A 21939-nucleotide genomic window follows, 5' to 3' on the forward strand; every position below is an offset into this window, starting at 1 on the left:
CCCAACCCCCTTCCCCACTGTCTGCAAACCCCCTCCCCCAAAGCCAGAGCCCTGCCCACCTCCAGAACACGCCAGACCCCGGGAGTGCCGGCCATCCCTGGGGGCCGGCCTCTCCTGCTGGGACTTCCCCCCGGCCCCTCGCCCACAGCCAGCTCCACTCCGGCAACAGAGCTGGGCCCGCAGCCCCCGGGGGACGGAGGGACACAAGGAAAGTCCCCGGGACGTGGCAGTGAAAGCCGGGTGCCGGGTTTCACCTGCCTGCCGGAGACGCCTTTTCCATAAAGCCCCGCAGCCCCTCCCCCAAGGCTCCGGGATCACATTTTCAGCGGCGGTGGTAACCACGGAGACCGGGAGCCCCACACAGGCCGGCGGGCAGGCGGTGGATGAGTAACCTCGGGGACAATGACAGCGGGCGGCCCTGTGCCTTTTCAGAGGACAGGGCGGGCTGAATGACAGAGCCCGGCACAAAGGCCGCCGGCAAAAAGACGGGCAGGACCCCGGAGTCCAAAGGGGGCGTGGACGGTGCCCGGGACTTGTCCCGGGGGAACAGAGGTCAGGGGGCCCACACCTGCGCTGCGGGACCTCTGGGGGGGGACCCCGGTGGCGGGGCCCGGCTGGGGACTGGCTGTGGCTCTGACCGCACTGGTGACCCTCCCCCCACCCCCGAGACGTGGCCACACAGCTAATCACAGGTTGCACCCCTCACCCCCCAACAAGGGGAGAACCAAACTGTTGTTTTTATTATTTTTTTAAGATTTTATTGATTTATTTTTAGAGAGAGAAGGGAGGGAGAGAGAGAGAGAGAAACATCAATGTGCAGTTGCTGGGAGCCATGGCCTGCAACCCAGGCATGTGCCCTGACTGGGAATCGAACCTACGACACTCTGGTTCGCAGCCCAAGCGCCATCCACTGAGCTACACCAGCCAGGGCCAAACCGCTGTTTTTAAAATCAAACCTCCGCCTTTGACACGGGAACATCTCCAGTGAGAACCAGCTGAAGGCGCCTCCTCACCGACTGGGGGGGGGCGGTCCCCGAACACCGTCTACATCTTCCCCGGCAGAGGGGTCGGAGCCCGGGAGGCAGGTGAGGTCCCGGTGACTCGCCGGCTCACCCATCCAGAGGGGCAGGGGGAAGCTCATTCCATTGTTTCTTTTTACCAGCTGCTCAGAAAACCTGCTCTACACAAAAGAAGGTGTTTCACTGGGACATTAGCTACGGAAACCACAGGTGACAAGGAGGGCTCTCTCCGGGTCCTGGCGACAGGGGTGGCACCTGGCGGGGTGCTCTGCGGACACCTGTGAAATAGGGACCACGGCTGATTGTCACGTGAACACACCGAGGTTCCGAGACGTGGGGTGACGAACCCGGGTCACCAGGTCCCCACGCTCACACTGCCACGCTCTCCTGGCTTCCTCTGGCCTTCCCCCACCCCCTGACCTCGGGGTCCTAACCGACAACCGACGGGGCCAAAATCAGAGACAGGTGCCACTCGGAGGACGCGCACTCCGTGGCGGGACACACGGGGACAGCGGCTTCGATGCCCCCCCGCCCTGGGCGGAGTGCAGCACAGGAGGGTGCCCCAGGAGTAGTGCAGGGGCCTCCCCCACACCCCGGGCACTTGGTCAGCACCTGCAGGACTTCTGCTGGACACAGCCATGCCTAGGGCAACTCCAGGACACTCCCCACGCTGTCCCCACCCACCCCGGGGGGGCTTGGTTACGAGCGGCTCTCACAGCCCCCTGGGGCTTCCGGCCCCCCCAGGGCCAGGACCCGAGCACCCAGGGGGGGCTCCCAGCCTGCACGCTGCCAGCGGGGGCGGGAGTGGGGGGTCAATCAGCGGCGGGGGGGCTCTCTGCTGCCCGACTCCAGCCAGAAAGACTCCCCCTCGGCCTCCAGGGACCCTGTCTCGCCAGATGCTCCAGGAGCAGCTGAGAGGGCTCCCAGCCCACGGGACAGGGGCTCCCCCCGGGCGCTCCGGCCTGTCCCTGGTGCAGGCGCCTGGGCCGGGCGTCCTAGGAGGACCCCTTGCGCTCGCCGCCCATGGCCGCCTGTCGCCCACACAGCACCGAGGCCCAGCACCCACCGGGGCGGCGGCTCTGAGGGGGCCTCGCCCACCCAGCTCCTGGGTGCCCTGTGCCCCCACCCCCACCCCACGCAGGTCCCAGCAAGCCCACAGAGGTGTCTTACCTCCTTGGACGCTCACCCATTTCCAAGACTGCTCCTTCAGGAGGAAGCTTCTAGAACACTCACCATGTAAGTTCTGGAGCAGTCCTTGGGCACGCAGCCCCCCGGGAAGCAAAAGGCTGGGGCGCACGGACAGGGAGCCGGGGGCCGAAGTCAGGGGCTGGGCTCGGACTCTCAGACCCTGCGTCGTCATCGGCACCTGGCCGACCAGGAGGCAGGTCTCTCTGGAGGCCAGCCCCGGCCCTACCGCTAACCCTGACCCTGACCCTGACCCAGAATCACGGAGCAGAGGCAGAGGAGGGGGGGCTGAGGTGCACCGTGCGCACAGTAGGCACTTTTCCCCAAACTGGTAAAAACTGATGCCAGTGGAGCGGGTCAGGGCAGCAGCTGGACGCCCCTGGTAGGGAAGGGGGTCTCCATGCGACATCTGGGGGGAGCCTGGAGGCCGGCGGGGCCCCCACGAAGGCCACAGTCCCTGGCTCCCCTCCAGTGGCAAAGGCACGCTTGTCCAGGGTGGTAGGGAAGGGCCCCAGCGCCGCTGAGTGCAGGGTCAGGGTTCGGTGAGAGGTCAGGGTCAGGGTCACTCCTCCCCATGCCTCCCCACCCCCAGCTCACAGCCCTCCGCCCGGCTGACCGGTTCTCCCTCGCCACGCCCCCCACCAGCCCTGCAGTGCTGGGGGGCCCCCGTCCGGTCAGGCAGGGCCCCCGCCCCAGGCGAGCACCCTGAGGGCCGCACGCTTCCCGCCTGCTCCCCTGCCGCGTCCCGCACACTGAACGCCGCCCGGCACACACTCGGTGCCCGGCAGAGACCGGCCGGCTGCCCTGCTGGGGGAACGCCCACGCCCACCCCCAGCACCTGCTCCCACCTTCCCACGCTGTCCCCCGCGCGTCGGCCACCTGCCTTCCCCGGCGGGGGGCCCCTGGAAGGGACCACCGTGCTGGCGGTGCCCATACGGAGTGAGTGCCGCCACCCTGGCTGCTGCCACTGGCCAGCTGGGGCCCCGCGAGACTCGGCCCTCAGGCAGGGGCGTCCCGGTGGGGCTGCAGGGACAGGCCTGGAGGCCTCCGCACTCGGCGGGAGCCTCCGCACCCTGGCCACCACGGCGGCCCCCGCCCGGGTGGGCCCTCAGGACCCGGCTCCTCAGACCAGGAGGGTCCTCCCAGGGAGCCTGGGCCTCCTGCCCCCGGGGCCCTGGCCACCCCCCCACGTCTGCGTCTCTGGGGAATCGGGGCTTCGCGTGCACGCACCCCCCAGCTCCCCCAGAAAGTGGGGCTCAGGGCAGGGCCCCCCACCCCCAGGCATCTGTGCAGGTAACGTCCCAACGCAGGTAGGAAGCCTTCTCCGCCCCACCAGGCCTCCTGGCCCCCGGCTCGCGCCCCCCAGGCGCCTCCGCAGCTGCAGGGGAGCTGACTCGGGTGCTGACCCACCGCCCCAGGGCTCCCGCCCCAGGCATGCTCTGTGGGCCCCTGCGCCCACACTGTGTGCCGGCCAGGGCCTGCTCCCCGACGTCTGTGCCGGGATGTGGGGGGGGGGGCACGGAGCGGGAGGGGCGCCTGTCGGAACGGGGGACTCAGAGCAGCAGGCGGCTCTGCTTTCTTCTCTCTTGTTATCTTGTCATCTGCCCGGTCACCCGGTCACCCGGCCACCACCGGCCCCTGGCCCTGCGGCCCCTCCCGGGAGAGCCTTTGTTGTGTGGCATTTGTCACACACTTGCAGCCCCTCCCCTCCCGAGGGGACTCGCTCACTTGCCAAATTCCAAGTGTCCCTGACGCCCTCACAGGGGCCTGCCCCTCTCCGCAGTAGCTTGGGACAGTGACACTGCCGACCCCACGGCAGACGCTTGCTCCTGGTCGGCCTGCAGCCCAGTTCCCTGCGCCGCTTCCCCGCAGCGACCGGCCCAGCGACCAGCGTGGGGGTCTGGGTCTGGGTCTGGCTGGGCCTGAGGAATGCCCGCTCCCCAGGCACGACCACGGCGGGCCATCTATAAATAGCGCATTCCCACGGGGAGCGCAGAGAAAGCTCGCAGCGTGAGGACGCGCCCCGGAAGGCTGAGCCAGCCTGCGTCTGGGGACCGGGGTCCTGGAGACGATCATGGGGCAGGCCGCCCGCCCCCTGCGCGGCTCTGGGGCTGTGACCGCACCCTCCACGTGGCGGGAAGGTTCTGGAACGCGGTGGGCCTTTGGGTTTGGTTCCCAGCCCGGGCAGGACGGCACTGGGCCCCGATTCCGCTCTGCTCTGTTTGAAGGAGTCATCACGCCCTGCGGCTCCTGAGTGCCACCCCCCACCCTGAGCCCGCCCCTCCCTCCAGTCCTGGTCACTCAGCAGCGTCCCGGGGTCCTACTCAGGGGACAGCTGGGTGCAGACGGCCCCCAGGCACGGCCAGGCTCTCAGACGGCACAGGGACGGGACGAGCGGGTGCAGCCCCAGCGGGGGCCTGCAGCGGGGGAGCTTAGGATGCACCTTCCTGTGGACGTGCACAGCGGCCCTCACCACCCCTTTGCGCTGGCCTCCGGGAGCCGGCTCGGGGAGAGCCCTCTGAGGAAGGGGCACCCTCCTGCTGGGGAAGGGGGCCTGACGAGGCCCGTCAAAGCACCCCTGGGACAGCGGCCCCCGGGAGCCGGCGCACAGGGAGTTGGTGAGGCAGGGAGGACCCAGAGGGCCCGCCCACCCACGTCCCCTTGGCCCCGATGCCCATTCCGGGGGCTCAGGAGCCAGGGCCACAGGGGTGGCCTCCTCCACTCCTCGACGCCAGCTCTGGACCCTCCACGCCCGGGGAGGGGACGGCCCTCCAGGTGGGCGGCAGGCCTCGGGGACACTCACACTCACTCTCTCTCTCTCTCTCTCTCTCTCTCTCTCTCTCGCCCGGGAAGCTGAAGTCGTAAAAGTCTCCTGGTGTGCAGTACGGGGCTTTAAAAGTGGGGGATCCGAGCATCCGTGTCCCGGGACACAAGGCTCCCCCGGCAGAGACGGCAGCGCCCCCTTCCCGGGGGCTTCCCCCCCCCCAAGGTAATTAAAGTGAGCCCCGAGGACCCCATTGTCCCCGGACAAAAGGGGCAGCTCTTCAGGGCAAGTGCCCCCGAGCTGCCTCCGAAAGCGGAGGGAGTGCCCATCGCCATGGCAACCGGCCTCCAGCCAGGAGGGGGCGAGGTCCCCAGTCGGGGAGGGGCCCCCGGCCACCACTCAGGGAGCAGGGAAGCCTCCTTCCTCTGGGACCACGAGGGGAACGGGGACCGTCTCTGGGCCTGGGGTTTGGGGGGTTTCTGCTTTCTCCTGGATGTGTCTCCCTCTTGCCAGACCTTTCTAGCGTGAGCAAGGCATCATGGGGCATGGGGGCGGGGTGGTGAGGCTGAGGGGCAGGGAGAGTGGCAGGCAGCCGGGCGGCCGGTGAGGGCACCTCCCAGGGTGGGGCGGCGGCAGCGACGGGCCGGCCCCCTTGTCTCGCCAACATGGGGCCCCCAACATCCGCCCTGCGGCCCCCGGTGCTGCCGCCCCGCCGGCCTCTCCCGCTGACCAGTCACGCCCACCCGCCCCCTCTCCGGCCTCAGCCCAGGCACCCGGCAGGGGCGTCCCCGAGTCCCGGTCGGGCCACGTAACTGTGGAGTGACGGGTTCTGCTCATCCTCCTCCCGGCGCCAGCCAGTTCCGCTCTGCTGCGGCCGCCCCGTCCCCTGCCACCTCGGGAAGCACCGGTCACTTCCGCCCCGAGGTCCCTGGGCCGGCCCCGGCCTGGCCCCCACGCCGGCCCCGAGCCCGGGCCCCAGGGGCCACGCCGGTAACAGCGGTGACAACAGCAGCCACGCTTGTCCGTCCCGTGGCGAGTGTTCTGTCCTCCAGGGCTTCTGTCTGGAGAAGAGACAGTCTCGCCAGACTCCCAGGTGGGGAAACTGAGGCCCACAGGTGCACCCGCAGAACCCCTAGAGGGAACGCCCAGCAGGACTCGGCCTCAGACAGCACACACCAGGGCCACCCCGTCCCTTGTCACGGCGAGGGCTGCCTGCCGCGGGCCCTGGTGACACGGAGCTCCTGGGGGCGGCAGCGCGAGGCTCTGCACGCCGGCCTCCCCTGCCCGTGGTGGGGTGTCGTGCGCCCAGCCATCCCATAGCCCTGGGGCAGACCCCTCCCGCACCCATGGGTGCACAGGAAGACCCACCGCAGTGGGGGACCTCCCCGGGGGGCCCACACCCGATGTCTCCACCACCACAGCTGCCGCTCAACCCCGCACTCTCCGACCAGGGCCCCTGGGGACCCGGGGGACCCAGCGCTGCGCAGTGACCGCCGGAAGGCAGGAGGCCCTCGGGGGCGTGTCCGACCGCTGACTTTCTCTCCACGCGGCGGCCAGCCCGAGGGGAGCCGCAGCTGTGGTCACTGTAGGCTGGACAGTCCGTGCGTCCACGAGGAGGTGGAAGTGGACGCTCAGGAACCGCCCCCCGAGCCGTGGGCTGCAGAGTGAGGCTTTCCGAGGACGCCAGGTCGTCCGTGTCCTTGTCCGCACCCGGGTCCGGGGCGGTGGCCCCAAAACACCCACGAGGAAGCGCGGGCGACCCTCGCACTCGGGTCCTGTTGGAGGACGTGGAGTGACGTCCTCTGCCCGGACTCGGGGGCAAAGAGCAGCTGGCGGCCCTGAGACCCCCCGCCACGAGGAGTCGCCGCCTGGGGGTGCCGTCCCCCGCCCCCGAGGCCAGCACCCTTCCGTCCGGGCTGTCCTTCCGTCCCCGGGCCGGGCCCTCTGCACAGAGCGCCCCCAGCGGGTGCTGGCTGGGAGGTGGCCCCAGGGGCTCAGCCCACGGGGCAGCTCAGCGGCACTGCCCGAGGGGGACGAAGGCGGGGCCTGTCCTGTCCGCCGTGTGTCCCGGCTCTTCACGAGTCACGGCGGCGGCGCCCTCACCTCCCAGCCCTGGAACGTGTCCTTGAGAACAGACTTGACTACTCTGACCTGGACCCCAGGTCTTCCCCGCCCGGCTGGGCCCCCACGCACGCCGGGGGCTCTCACGAGAGGACAGTGCGGAGGGCCGAGGAGTGACACTGTGGGGTGATGGGCCCTGAGCTGGACTGTTGATGCCACACCTGCCTGTGCTGCTGGCCTGTGACACTGAAGCCCGACATCCAACAAGGCCCCTCGGGTCCCATCGGGCGAAGCCGGCAGGTCCGGCTCCAGTCCACGCCTGACCCACCGGCAGCGAGAGACCCAGCCTCCCTGGCTGCCGGGCTGCAGAACCAGGCCCGGGGACACGTGCCCTGGGGACACCTGGCTCCAGCTGGCACTCCCCCTGCCCCAGCCCCCTGCGCCCCCCATCCCCAGCATCCCCCAGCACCCCCACCCTCCAGCATCAAGAGCAGCTCAAGGGCTAGAAGAAAGTCGCTCCGGCCGACGTTGGAGCCACCCCAAGGAGCCCAGAGCTCCCGGCTCCGCAAAGCACCTCCAGGACCCAGCGGCCTGGGTGCCGCTTGAGTCACCCCCACGCACGCACACAGTAGGCGAGTCCCTGCAGGAAGAGCCCCGGGGCGCCCCCCCGCCCGCAGTGCCCGCCCAGGCCCGCCCGGGCCCGCCAGGCCTGCAGCCCTTCCGTCTGGTGGCCACCGAAACCTCCACGGGCCACATCCCTGTCCCCTTCAGAAGGCAGGGATGCGGCCACACCCCCGACCCGATGCCCGGGGGGGCTCCGGGCTCCCTGCCCACCGCCGTCTGGCCTATGCGCGTCCTCAAGGCCAAGGCTGCCCCAGGGTGGCCAGCAGGACCCCCCCCCCGAGCCCACCCCGGGCATCCACCGGAATGGGTCTGCTTCAGACCCTCGGTGCCCGTGAGGATAGCTCTGTGCTGAAGGAGTGTCCTGGCCCGCTGACCCGGCCTGACCCCTGGTGGCACCGACAGCCCAGAGAATGAGACGTCACCCGTCCCCACAGTGCAGAGGCAGAGACCGAGGACCCCCGTGGGAGCCAGCCACCTCTCGGCGCCCCCAGGCCCGGTGCCTGAGCCCAAGCCCTCGCCGCTGCTGCCTGAGGCGCCCAGAGAGGCGTCCATCTCCTGGATGGACCAGCCGGTCCACCTGGTGAGTGAAACTCACTTTTTAAAAGCAGGGGGTGGAGAGGACACCTCAGAGGGTGAGGTTCTCCTGTGGGAACCACCGAGCCCTCCCCCATCTGGAAACGCCTGCCCACACTGGCCTCTCCCAGCACCTCCGGGGGGGTCCAGGAACCACCAGGTGCTTGGGCTCCGCGGGCGCCAGAGCTCACCCACTGGGCTCTGGGCAGCTCGAGACCTTGGCTGGGGGGGAGGTGCGGGGACAGCAGGAGGGAGGAGCAGGGCTGACAAGGGCAGGGGCGAGGGGACAGGGAACTCCCGGGGGCAGCGGGGGCAGCACGGCGAGTCTCCCCCTGCCACCCGGCACGCGTCCCGGGAGCAAGGCCCCAAGGGAGGGGTCCCGAGTGACCCAGCGGCACAGCCAGGCTGGGCCGCCAGAAGCTGGTGCGGTCAGGGCTGCGGCCCGGCCCCCAGCACACAGTCAGCCTCCACCCTGCGAGCAGCAGCCCGCCCCGTTGGCACAGGTGAATCTCGATCAATATACCGATACCACAAAATACCGATAAAATAAAAGACGATCGTGAATGTTCGGTTTGGAAAACATCGTCTGATTTTAAAATGTAAAAAGAGGACACCATCTTGGAGTGATGAAAACATTCCGGAAAGTGAGGGCCGCGATGGCTGACTGTCCACTTTAACGTGGCGGGCGTGGTGGCCCTGACGTCCCGAGAACTGTGACACGCACACACGCACACACGCACACACGCACACACGCACACGAGACGGCTGTCAGGAGTCATCCAAGCAGCAGACCTGGGCGACCCGGGCCACTCGCTGGAGGTGCCAAAGCCTCCCTCTCAGGTGGTGTCGGGGGGGGCCCCCCGTACCCCGGGGGATGGCAGCCGTTGACCCAGAGTCCACAGGACGATCTCGAAAACCGAACCGCAGGAAAGCATACAATTTAACTCGCTTCGGTTCCGGGAAAGGAGGATCGAGAGCGTTCCGGCCTGGGGGGGGCCCTTCACCTGGTGGGTCCGTGCACAGAGGGACAAAAGCCCCGCCCCAGGCCCCTGCCTCAGTTTCCCTGGCTGCAGAGGAAGGAGCCACCATTTTCACACGGTCCCACATTTGCTTTGGGTCCAAACAAGGCCGGGCGGGTGAGCGGCAGAAGCAAGAGGAGGGAAAACGGGATTCCCGCTGCAAACGCCATGGGCTCCTCAGCCGGCCAGGCACTCGGGCAGCTGCCTGCCCCGCGGCCCCCGGCTTCCGGCTCGGGAGGCCCCGCCCGGGTCTCCCTGGGAGCAGACCTCATTGGTGGTCATCATTTTCTTTTTCACACTAAGAGGTGCCGTCCAGCAGCAGGGCCAGCGTCCTTTGGGGCCCCGCCCAGCCCCGGTCCCGCGTCCCCGGGCACCCCCAACCCACAGTGCTCGGTGCTCACACAAACACGCCGTCGCCCAGGGCCCCGGCCTTCCTGTCCGGCCCAAACACACACGCACCCCTGACCTCCGGCGGCCACGTGCCGGATGCACGGGAAATCTCTCCCAACAACAGGCCTGAATGTTTTCCATCCTCCCTTCTTTGAAGGCTGGCGGGGGTGGGGTGCTCTCAGGGGCACACCAGAGAGGTTTCCACGCTCGCCGGCGACGGCAGCGTTGGAGGGGCGGTGCCCACAGCCGCACCCCCAGGCCTCCAGGCAGGAAGACCCCCGCAGGGCGTGCCGTCAGCTCAGCACCCGCCTCGGCCCCCCGCACGCACGGCCCAGCCCCTCAGTCCTGAGGGACCCCTGCAGGCAGGGGCACGCCCACTCAGCCACAACGCCACTGGCATTTCCTCGGTGGTCTAGGGAGGGAGGAGCCCCTGGGGACAACCAGTGGGGGGCTTCGTCCCGGGCCACACTCAGCTCACTCGGGGGACAGAGACCACTTCTCAGCACCTGCAAGGGACACGGAAGAAAAAGGGTTCCCGGGTCACAGCCAGAGCCCCGGGCTGGCTCTCTGCTTTTCTGATCCTCAACCAACAGGACGTACAGGGGAGGACGGGCAGGGGCCTGGGCCACGGCCAGCCCCGAGCGGCCACCCTGACCAGCCTCAGCCATATCGGCTCAGGCGGGTGTGAGTAGGCATCCCGGCCAGCGCACACTCGTGTGCTCTCCACACCAGAGGTGCGCCGTGGCGCGGTAAGGGGCAGCCGCAGGGACAGCGGCCGTGGCGGCCGTCTCCACCGACGACGGCAGACGCCACTTGGCTCTGAGAAGATGGTGCTTGACCACCCGCTCACGGATCAACGTTCATTGCCCCGGGAGAGACTCCTTATCTCCAAGTGCTAACGTCGCTCGTGGTTGTACTCGAGCTAGCTTACCTCCACCAAGCATCGTTTAGATCAGACGTGTTTAAAATCCTACAAAGAGCCCTGCCTGGTGTGGCTCAGTGGACTGAGCGCCGGCCTGTGAACTGAAGGTCACCAGTTCGACTCCTCGCCAGGCCCCCAGTGCGGGGTGCGTGCGAGAGGCAACCTATCGATGTTTCTCTCACGTACGGGTGTTTCTCTCCCTCTTTCTCCCTTCCTTTCTCTCTCTCTAAAAATAAAATCCTTAAAAGATTAAAAAGAGATACAGAACTGACAGTGAAAATAGACCGTTAAAAAAAAAAGAAAGATGTTGATTGATGAGTTGCTGGAGGGAGGAGGAAGGAGGGAGGGGGAGGGGGAGGGGGAGGGAGGGAGGAGGGACAGAGGGGAAGGTGGGGTGGAGGGAAGGAGGGAGGCGGGCAGGTGGCTCCCACTCAGAGAAACCCGTGCGGGAGCTGGGGAGCCCCTCAGGCGCATATCAGCTGACCGCTCTGCGTGGGCCCCCCCCAGTGCCTGCCTGCCCCACACCTGGTCCCTCCCTGCACCTGGTGCACGCCGGTCCTGCATTCCTCGGTCTCCTGTATCACAACTCCACCACGGGCGGCCCTGCAGAGACTGGGGGGCGCTCTGCAGGGCCCCTCTCCCCCATCCTGCGGCGTGGCCGCCCCTGCTCACCAGGAGGGGACGAGGCAGGCAGCTGGGCACTTCCACGGAACCTGGCGCGATGCACACGGCCCCTCGGCCCTCCTGCGCCAGGCAACGTGGTCGCCCACACGGAGCTTCTGTCCCCGGGACACGACCCTGTGCCTGGTGCTGCTGTGACAACAGGCTCCCCCGAGCCGGGCCCAGCTGCCGCCCCACGGTGAGGCCGGAGGAGCTGTTTAGACTGTGTGTGTCTGTGTGCACGTGTGTGCGTGGGCCTGCCTGTGTGCATACGTGTGTGCCTGCATGGATGTCCGTGTGTGACCGTGTGTTTAAGAAAGGACCCACAGCCTTGCCCAGGCTATCGGGAGAACGGACACCCACGGGTGGGGTCGAGCTGGCACAGCCGGCGCTGGGCTCCCCAGGGTGGGAGTGTGCACGTGGAAAACGGGGCGCTCACCCCCCCTGGCACCCACAAGTTCCAACCTGAAGCCAAAGCAGGGGGCTCAGCTGCTACAGTCCTCCTGAGAAACACCCAATCCTCTCGCCCAGGGCCGATCCCCCACCGCAACGCACGGGTGGCCAGAGGCATCCTGTCTGCTGCGCTGACCTCCCCCCGGTCCCCAGGTGAGGGCAGCAGAGCCGCCGGTGGCCCCGCAGGTGGACCCTGGCCGGGGCCCTTTCAGCTCGTTTCATAAATAACCCACGGGTGCTGGCCGAGCACCTACTGTGTGCCACAGGAGAGAGCAGAGGGGTGCCCCCAGCATCCCCCACAAATACAAGGTGGCCTCCCTGACCTCCACAGCCGGGACCCCGTCCCTCCAGCGTCTCGTCAGGACCCCCAGCCCCGGGTCCCAAACAAACACGCAGGACGCAAGAGGCCCATGGACTCCCTGCCCTGCCCCCACCCCCAGGAATCTGATTCTAGCACTTTCCTAGGAGCCTACATGTTCGGGTTACAAGACAAGAAGAAAAACCAGAAAACTATTTTCCCCAAGGCTGCAAGCTGAAAGGAATCGGGCCAAACTCGGGAATATTTTCCACATGTCCCGCCCTGCACGACAGCATCTGCCCTGCTCACTCCGAGAGCCGGCAGGGTGGTGGCCATGGCCCGCGTGCACCGCAGGCCCCGGGGCCCGGGAGCTGCAGCCAAGGCCTGGCACCCGCCATCCCACCTGCCAGCTCCTCCACGGGCAGGTGTGCAAGCAGCCCAGACCGGCTCGGGCTGTCAACTGCAGCGCCAGACCCTGCCAACAATGTGTCACTTTCCCAGATGTGACCTCAGCAACCTACCCTCTTTCAGGGGGCTCAGGTGCCTGGGGCTCTTCCTGGATTTTAAAAAATTGTCACCCTAGTTGGTAGGTGAGGCCAGGTGGAGGCCTCAGGTCACCTGCCAGCCCGTGGCCTTGGCCCCGGCCCGGTGACCCAACAGGAAGTGGTCGTCACCGTCCCCACCCCCATCCTGCAGCCGGTCCACACTCAGCGTGGCTGCACAGCCTCACGGTCACCACTGAGACGACGTGGCTTCCACACCCAGGGACCCTGAAAGGTGCCCGTGCCCACTGGGCGTGCCCCTGCACGGGCGGGCAGAGTCCAGGACGGGCCGGCACGGCTGTGCACCGTTAACAGGCCAACCCCTCCTCGCCGCCACCTCGGCCCAGGCCACTGCTGGCTCCCGCGTCTCCACCGCCCTCCCGCCTCCCCTCTGACCTCGCGCGCCCCCAGCGCCCCGCCCCCTGCTCGTCCAGCGGACTCCCAAGCCCCCCAGCACTCTGGCTGTCACAAAGGCCACCAAGAGCCACCCCTCGGCTGACCCAAACCACATCTCTGTCCTCAGGGTCCCTGACTGCCACTGGCGACCCCTTCAGGGTCCCCCGTCTCAGATGTGGACACTAACATCACGGCCACATCTGACCGTCTAACCTCACAGCGCCCCTCCGTCCCCCCTACCCCGCGGCGCCTGGGCCCCGCCAGGCCCTCCCCTCCCTGTCAGCGGCGCCGGCTTCGCCGACCCCTACCCCAGACCCTCCAGCCAGCCTCCCAGGTTCCCCTTCCAGGGACGCATTTATCCATTTTCAGTCTCCACCCAACCTCCATGAGGGCTCTCCAGGGACTCACACATAGTAGGCCTGGCACACAGTGGGTGTTCAGCAAGGGAACAGACACTGCTTTAAAGCATTTCTAAAGTATGTTAGCGACTCTCCCCAGAGCTATCAAAGACCTTAGGCAGGTAACTAGATGCCCCCATACCTAATCCGAGGCCCGGGAGAGTCCCACTGCACAGCCGCGGGGGCTCAGGCTGCCGCCAGATGCAGAAGCGGACGGAACGCGGCGTGCCCGGTGGCTGCCGGGCACAACCGCCCTCTCCTGCCTCCTTGTTTGCAGCCACCCACGGACGAGCCCCGACGACATCCTGTATTTAACCAGGCAAATCCTTCCTAAGACTTTATCCGGCCCGGGCGACGTTAACCCACGTTCTTTCCACCAAAGTAAACGGCAAAAACGGTGAGCTAAGCCTACTTCACCGATTCAGTATTTCCTGGCGTGTCTGAACGACTCGCCCACCCATCACGTTTACCCCACAAACGCTCCGTTCCCCACGTCCGCGGGTCCACCGCACCCACCACCGCAGGGCCAGCAGCGACCCGGTGGCACGTTCTGCCGCGCACGACCTCAGACCCCACCCCCGCAGGCACGCACGCACACGGCAGGCTGGATCAGAAACGTCGCTGCCACCCAAACGCCGACAGACACCGAGAGACACCGCCGAGAGCACCGCGCGCCCGGCTGCGCCGCCGGGTCACTAGCCAAGCGCCTTGGCAAACGCAGGCACAGCTTTCCTAAACATTTGCGATAAGAAGTCCCCACCCCGGAATGTTAAATGTCATTCAAACACCATCGCGTGGAAAGGAAACATCTTGTGCGGCTGGCTGCCACCCCAAAATGGCAGCTGTTTGAATTCGACGAGATCCGCAACTCAAAAATGTTTCAGATAGCGCTGTGCCCTTGGCTCGCTACGGACACCCGTCCACACCGCCTACTCGCAGGGGAAGGACTGCGGAAGCCCCGCCCCCAGGGAAGGACTGGCCCGCCACCAGGCCCCGCCCACGGAGGCCCCCCCACGGAGGCCCCGCCCCCACGGCGCCACCCCCAGAGGCACCTTCCCAGCAGGCGCCTGGCTGGAGACTCGCTGCCCTTGCTGGCAGGGGGCCCACAAAACCCAGCCCGGGCCACTGGGGCGGCGCCCCCGGGGCGGCAAGACTGCATCAGAGGCTTTAGGGCACGGCTGTAAATGGGAAGCGTTTGGGTTTGAGACAACAGCTCTCCACACGGTTCCCCAATAAAACCTAAGAAGCGGCTCCGGTAATGATTCAGGGGGCGATCCCTTCGCTTTGTCTCCTTCCCACACAGCGCTCTACGGTCGGAACTGCAGACTTCGCAGTTTAGGGCGGCTCGCTTCCTCGGAGGGCGAGAGCCGAGTCAAGCGGCCTGAGGGCCCCACAGAGCACCCACAGGTGCCTGCCTGAAGCCAGAGGCAGGGTCCACCCTGGACACGGGGCGGCTCAGCAACTCGTTTCTCAAGCACCCCGACCCGGGGAAGTGAGGGGAGTGGGAGGAGTGGGCTTGCACAGTCTGGGTCATAGGTCGATACCTGGCCCTCCTGCGCCCTGGCTGTGGGGGCCGAGGAGGCAGCCAGCACCCCTGAGCCTCCCTTTCCTCCTTGGCGACACAGGCCGCAGCCGAACCCCACTCAGCAGCCTCCCAGGACCCAGGACGCCGAGTGACAGAGTACACGCAGATCGTGGGGCACTTCGGACACCCAGCGAGAGGTCATCACCATGACCTGGGGCGGGGAGGGCAGCCCGTGAGCCCCAGCGCCTGGTGGGACAAGGGGGTGTCCCACGGGAGTCCGAGCCCAGAACAGGATCCCGGGGACGTGGCCTCAGCGTGCGTGGACTCCCCCACCCGCCCTGCACCGCGGTCCAGACTGCGGACCCCCCGGGGAGGCGAGGCGGCCCTCAGCAACAATCCTCTTTTGAATGAAATCCCCCCTAAACCCTGTTATCCGGCCAGCACGGGGGGCCCACATTCCGGATGCTGCCGACCCAAAACATCCCTGATCCCGGCAGGCAGCGGCTCCCACGAAAGCGCCGCACCCCCTGCAAAATCAACAGCCTGCGGTCCTGCCAAGTGGCGTTCATGCAGCTAAAGTTCCCGCTCCGCGTTATCTAGCAGATAAAATAATAAGAACATGCAAGTGGAATTCAGGAAAGAGACGTTTTAAAGAAAGTCGTGTCCCTGCTCAGAGGAGCCACGACCCTGGTTCACACTCCCCCCTGAGGGGGCATTCCGTATCCTGCACTCACGACCACGACCTTAAAACCCAGAGCGGTCGTCCACAGAGACGCCCGACAGCCGGGCTCTGAGCTGAGGTGTTGCATCACTTCAGCTCAGGACCCCAAGTTCCAGCTCTCACCAGCAAACAACCAGAACCTGTTTGCTAACCACCTTCGTACATAAAGAATTACAGCCAAGTGCAGAAACACGGTAAGTCAGAAAATAAACATTTCAGTTCTTCCGGGGCTCCCACGGTGATAGCGTATCCTAATAATCTATTGTTTAAACAATGAGAAACGTTGACTCAACCCACGGACGCAGCCTTTTTTGGTGATCATTGAGGTACCTGTCCACACCAGCCGATTACACCCTCAGACGGGCCCCCGGAAGAGTCGCCAGGGGTCCCTTTATTGTTCCCCAACACCCGCCTTGCCAAATCCTTGCTCTTCCGTGGGTCCCTAACCCCACACCCAGGTTTGCCTCCCTGTGCCCAGCCCCACAGGCCCCGCACGGCACACGGGGACCGACCCTGCTGCCAAGCACTCGGCTGGCTGGGGCGGGACTCCCTCCCTCTCCACTCCTCTCCAGCCCCAGCGGGGCGCCCGCCGGGGCTCCACCAGCGACCGGGGCGGGCCTCTGCGTCCCACCCGGGTGAGGAGCCCGTGTCCAGGGCAGAAACCGAGATCAAACATGGCTCCGCTTTCCACAGCGCTCCCACGCGGAGCGCACACCCCCGGCTGTCATTATCTGGAGGAGACAGGCAAGAGACACCGGCGGACGGACTGCAGCCGCATTACAGGGTGACTCAGGGACCCAGCCGGCAATTTCCAGCCGTCCCACCCGAAAACTAATTGGCACATGGGATGGGCAGTGACCTTTGATCTTTCCAGACAGGTGTGTGGCTGACTGCAAAGCATCCTCAAGCAAACCAGATGACTCAGAAAACCCCGAGACTGGGTTTTAATAGCACGTCGCGGCAGCCACGGCCGGCCGGGGGAAAAGCACCAAGAAGCCCTGGTCTTGAACCTAAAGAAGCCCGGGCCTGCTCCCAGAAAAAGTGCTGAGGGAAGCAGCACCGTGTCCCTCCCACTCCCTCCCACTCCCTCCGCAGGGGTGGGGAGCCCCCTCCTTCCCGCTCCCAGCTCCCAGCCAGAGGTGTTACCTCTCACAAATCCCCGAAGTGCTACCTGGGCCCTGCCTGGATGTGCCCCGGCAGGTCCCCGCAGCTCCCGGGCGGCTCCGCGGGAGCCCCCAGGGCCACTCACCGGAGACAGACACCTCCATGAGCGCCTCCAGCGGCCGGTTGTTGTCCAGGTCCCGGCTGAGCTGCAGCTCGCCCGTGGCCGCGTCCAGCAGCAGCAGCTGCAGCTCGTTGCCCTGCAGGAAGGTGTAGTTGAGGCTGTCGGAGAGGTCGGGGTCGCGGGCCGGGATGCGGCCGATGACGCCGGTGGGGAAGCTGTTGGACTTGTTGGTGACGTAGTGGTTGAAGAGGATCTGGAAGTCGGGCAGCACCGGCGGGTTGTCGTTCTGGTCCAGGAGGCGGACGCGCACCGTGGCCCGGCTCACCAGGGGCGCCGAGGTGGCCTGCACCACCAGCACGAACTCCCGCTGGGCCTCGAAGTCCAGCTCGACCAGGGCGCGCAGGTCCCCGCTGAGCAGGTCCAGCTGGAAGACCTCGGGCACGTTGCCCTCCACGATCTGGTACATGATCTGGGCGTTGGGGCCCTCGTCCGGGTCCTCGGCCCGGACCCTGGCCACCACGGAGCCCACGGGGCTGTTCTCCTCCACAAACAGCTCCAGCTCGTCCCTCTCGAACACCGGCGGGTTGTCGTTGATGTCCAGCACTGTCACCTGGACCTCCACGGAGGCGCTGAGGGGCGCGGGGCTCCCCCGGTCCACCGCCAGGACCCGCAGGCTGTACACGGCCACGTTCTCGCGGTCCAGCCGGCGCTGGGTGCGGATCACGCCCGACGTGGGCTCGACGTAGAAGTCCCCGTCGCCGTCGTCCCCGCCCTGGAAGGTGTAGAGCAGGCGGCCGTTGGGGCCCGAGTCCCGGTCGGTGGCCGAGACCTGCAGGACGCTGGTGGACGGCGGGGCGTCCTCGAAGACCGAGCCCTGGTAGAAGCCCCGCAGGAAGCGGGGCGCGTTGTCGTTGGCGTCCAGGACGACGATCTCCAGGGACGTGGTGTCCGACTTCTGCGGGACGCCATTGTCCCGGGCCGTGATGGCCAGCGTGTAGGCGGCCTGGTCCTCGTAGTCCAGCTCCGTGGTGGTGTAGACCGTGCCGCCGTCGGGGTCGATGCGGAACTGCGGCACGGGGTCCTCCAGCACGTAGGTGATGCGTGCGTTCTCGCCCGTGTCCTCGTCGGTGGCCACGATGGTGGCGATGGAGGTGCCCACGGGCCGGTCCTCGCTGACGCTCACCGTGTAGTGGGAGCTCTGGAAGACCGGCCGGTGGGTGTTGGCGTCGGTGACGTTGATGAAGACCTGCGCCGTGTGGGAGCGCGTGCCGTCCGAGGCGGTCACCGCCAGCACGTACTGCCGCTCCTGCTTGTAGTCCAGCGGCAGCGCCAGCGTGATGAGGCCGCCGCCGCTCTGGCTGCTGAGCGCGAAGCGGTTGCGGGTGTTGCCGCCCGTGAGCTGGTAGGTGATGACGCTGTTGGCATCGCGGTCGCGGGCCCGCAGCGTCAGCACGCTGCTGCCCACCGCGGCGTCCTCGTTCAGGCGCAGCTCGTACGTGGGCTGCGTGAACGCGGGGTCGTTGTCGTTCACGTCCAGCACCGTGATGGACACGCTGGCGGAGGAGCTCATGGGCGGCGAGCCGTGGTCCACCGCCTCCACCCCGAAGCTGTAGTGCTCCACCGCCTCGCGGTCCAGCTCCGCGCACACGGTGATCCAGCCCGAGCTGTTGTGGATCTGGAAGGGGAATTCGGCAGCGGCCGCCGAGGCGGGCTCCTGGGCCCCGCCGCCCCCCGCGGAGGCGGAAGCCGTGTCCACCAGGCGATAGCGGAGCCGCGCGTTCTCGCCCGCGTCCGCGTCCACCGCCTGGATGTGCAGCACGGAGTGGCCCAGGGGCACGTTCTCCAGCACGGCCGCCTGGAAGGGGCTGCTCACGAAGATCGGGGCGTTGTCGTTCACGTCCAGCACCTGCACCGCCACCAGCCCCGAGGCGTTGATGAGCGGCGGCCGGCCCCCGTCCTGGGCCTTGACGCGCAGCGTGTACTCGCGGATGGCCTCGAAGTCCAGCGGGTTGATCACGTCCAGGCTCCCGCTCAGCGCGTGCAGGTAGAACTGGCCCTTCAGGTTCCCGCTGACGATGCTGTAGTGCACGGCCGCGTTCTGGCCCTGGTCCCGGTCCGTGGCCTGCACGCGCAGCACGGGCGTGTTCACCGCCACGTCCTCAGGCACCCGGACCACGTACCGCTTCTCGCTGAACTGGGGGTAGTTGTCGTTCTCGTCCTCCACCACGATGTGCACGGTGGCCGTGGCGCTGCGCGGGCCCGGGTTCCGGCCCTGGTCGTTGGCCTCGACCAGCAGCTGGAACTCGGCTTCCTGCTCCCGGTCCACGGCAGCGCGGGTGCGCACCACGCCCGAGCGCGCGTCGATCTCAAAGACGCCGCCGGAGCCCTCCAGCAGGCGGTAGCGCATGTTGGCGTTGGAGGGCGCGTCGCCATCGGTGGCGCGGATGGTCAGCACCTCGTAGCCCACCTCCAGGTTCTCGCGCACGCGCTCCCGGTACTCGGACTGCTCAAACACCGGGCTGTGGTCGTTGGTGTCGCTGACGGTGACAGTGAGGTAGGTTGCGGCGGAGCGCCGCGGCATGCCGTGGTCCACGGCGCTCACCTTGAGCACGTGCGTGTCCTTGGTCTCGCGGTCCAGCGGGCGGGCCGTGCTCACCGCGCCCGTGCTGGCATCGATGCGGAAGAAGCCATTGGAGCGCTCGTCGAACAGCGCCTCCATCTGGTAGCTCAGCCGCCCCGCCTCGCCCTCGTCGGGGTCGTGCGCGCGCAGCTCGATGACCGCGGTGCCCGCCGGCTCGTTCTCAGGCACCGACACCTGGTAGCTGGGCAGCGGGAACTGCGGGCTGGTGCTGCCGCCCGCGCCCCGCCGGGCCCGCCTCGCCGCCCGCGCCTGGGTCTCGGCCTGGGGCCGGGTTGGCCGCGGCTGCCCCGGCGACAGCGACGGGGAGGGCGTCCCCGAAGCGGCTTCTAACTCCAGCTCCACCCGGATGGCGCCGGCCCCGCGCCTCAGGGCACACAGCAGGCGCAGGCGGGCCGAGCCACCGGGCGGCAGGCAGACGGCGCGGCGTGAGCAGCGGCGTCCGGGGTGCAGCGGGCAGCTGCAGGCCGGGAAGGTGGTCAGGGCCGCCAGCGCCGAGTGCAGAACCGCCCCACCGCCGGTGGCGGCCGGGAAGCAGAGGGCCGCGCCAGGCCCGGGCGCCGTGAGCACAGCCCTCGCGCGCAGCTCCGCGCTGCTCGCCCGTCCTGGCCGCAGCCGGGCGCCACATCCCGGACCGTGCGCGCGCGCCGGCAGGCGGAGGCTCAGCGCTGCCGGGGCGCCGCGCGCTGCCAGGTGGACCTGCAGCGGCAGCGGGCGTCCCCCAAGGCGCGCGCAGCCCCGGGGCCCCGCACCCGGCCCGCGCCGACGCCCACCCAGCCGCCCGTCTCGGCTCACGTCTAGCAGCTCTCGTAGCGCCCTGGGGGTGCGCGCGGCGTCCAGCGCGTAGGTCCAGCCGGGACCGAGGGCGAAGGCGCGGGCTCCCGCCGGGCACGCGCAGCTCCCAGGCAGCCACTGGAAGCCCCAACACCGGTAGGGCGGCGGCGGCAGCCAGGAGCAGCAGCGCGGGCAGCGCGGGCGGCGGCGGCGGCGCCATGGCCCGGAGCCCGAGCCCGAGCCGGGCGCTGGAGCACAATCCATGCACCCGGCGCGGCTCCTCATCCACCCGGCGCGGCCGGGGGGCGGCTCCCGCGCGCCCGGCGCCCGACCCTCGGGGCGGCCCGCGCCCTGCCTCCCTGGGGGCCCCGGCGGGGGCACCGGGGGCCGCGCTCCCGGTCTCCCCCGCAGCTTCCACCTCGAGAGCACTTTGCGAAAGTTTGATAAGTTGGTTTCAAGATGGCTCCTCCTCGCGTCCCGGGAGGGCGCCGCGCATCAACCTGCGGTGGCGGCAGAGGCTGCAGGCGGCTCCAGGTGGCTCCTGCGCGGGCTCGGCCCGGCGGCGTGGGAAGCGGGGCGGGTCCGGCGCAGGGCGGGGGCTGCGCTCCCGGAGCGGGCTGGGTCGCACCGCGCCGCTCAGACCCCGGCGGCCGGCTGCTGCCTGGGCGGTGCGCTCGTCCCGCGCCCCCTCAGCCCGCGCTCTCCCCGCCCCCGGCCCGGCCCCGCCCCTGGCCCAGCCGAGTATTGTTCAGCCCGGGGGGGAGCCGGCCCGGAGGTGCGCGCCGGGGAGATCGCTATGGAGACGCGGGGGCGCAGCCTGGGCGGAGGGGGGGCCGGACCCACTCCCTTGCGGCCTCCCTACCCGGCCTCCCGGGGGGGCGGGGCCGAGGGGGCCGGGCCGGGAAAGGCGGGGCTCGGGGCCCCGGCGGCGGCCGCTACCAGTGGGGCGGCGGCTCGGTGGCTCGGTGGGTCGGGGGCCGGGCTAGGCCGAAAGCCCCCGCACCCCTCCCGGGTAGAACTGCTCCGCGGGGGCCGCTGCCCCCGCCTCCACCACACGGGTGGGCCCCGGGAGGGAAGAGAATCGCGGACCGAGGTCCCAGTGAGGGGGCTGAGCGCGCGACCCCGCTAAGGACCGAGGCGGCTGCCGGGGGCGTTTGCACCTTCACGGCAAAAGGCCGGAGGCTACAGTGCCTCCCCCCCCCCCCGCGCGGCACCCCCCCCCCCAGGAAAACTCGGGCTTTGCAACCCAGTAGGCCACTAACTGGATTCAGGTCCCACTTGGCTGAAAGCACTTTTAACGGGAAGAGAAACTCCGCGCTGACGACTGGTCCTCGGAGTGGGGCCGGCTGAGGCGAGCTCAGACCCCGCACGTGCAACGGCCCGAGCGTCCGCGGACCCGCCGTCCGGGCCCGGAGCCTCCGGCTACTCCACAGTCCAGACCGCCCGGACGGGGACGGGGGCGGGTGGGGGGCCGAGGCGGCGAGGCGCGGGGACGGCCTGGGGGATTCGGAACTGCGCCGCCGCATGCGCCTCCCGCGGGGCCCAGCCTGAGGGTGAGGAATGCGCGAAGCTAGCGGGCCTTCCGCACGGTGCCTTCCCGGGTGGGAACCCCTCACCCGCCCCCGCCCCCGCCCCCCTGGAGCTCTGGGCGCTGGAACTGATTCCGGCCCAGGCGTGGGGGTGGGGGGGCGGCGCGGGTGGGGGCGCTCCTTCGGAGAAGGCCCCGGGGTGGGTAGAAATGGGGAGGGGGGC

General features: G+C 68.4%; 1 protein-coding gene across 1 annotated transcript in view; it reads right to left on the reverse strand.

Moving 5' to 3' along the window:
• Positions 1-21015, reverse strand: part of CELSR1 (cadherin EGF LAG seven-pass G-type receptor 1) — a 93092-nt gene extending 72077 nt beyond the window's left edge. Inside the window, 2 exon segments of the mRNA XM_036019754.1 lie at positions 16800-20289; positions 20291-21015. Coding sequence (XP_035875647.1) covers positions 16800-20289; positions 20291-20407 — 3607 coding nt within the window. The 5' untranslated portion in view covers positions 20408-21015.
• Positions 21016-21939: the final 924 nt, after the last annotated feature.

Source organism: Phyllostomus discolor, chromosome 2, assembly GCF_004126475.2.
Source record: "Phyllostomus discolor isolate MPI-MPIP mPhyDis1 chromosome 2, mPhyDis1.pri.v3, whole genome shotgun sequence".
Taxonomy (NCBI): domain Eukaryota; kingdom Metazoa; phylum Chordata; class Mammalia; order Chiroptera; family Phyllostomidae; genus Phyllostomus; species Phyllostomus discolor.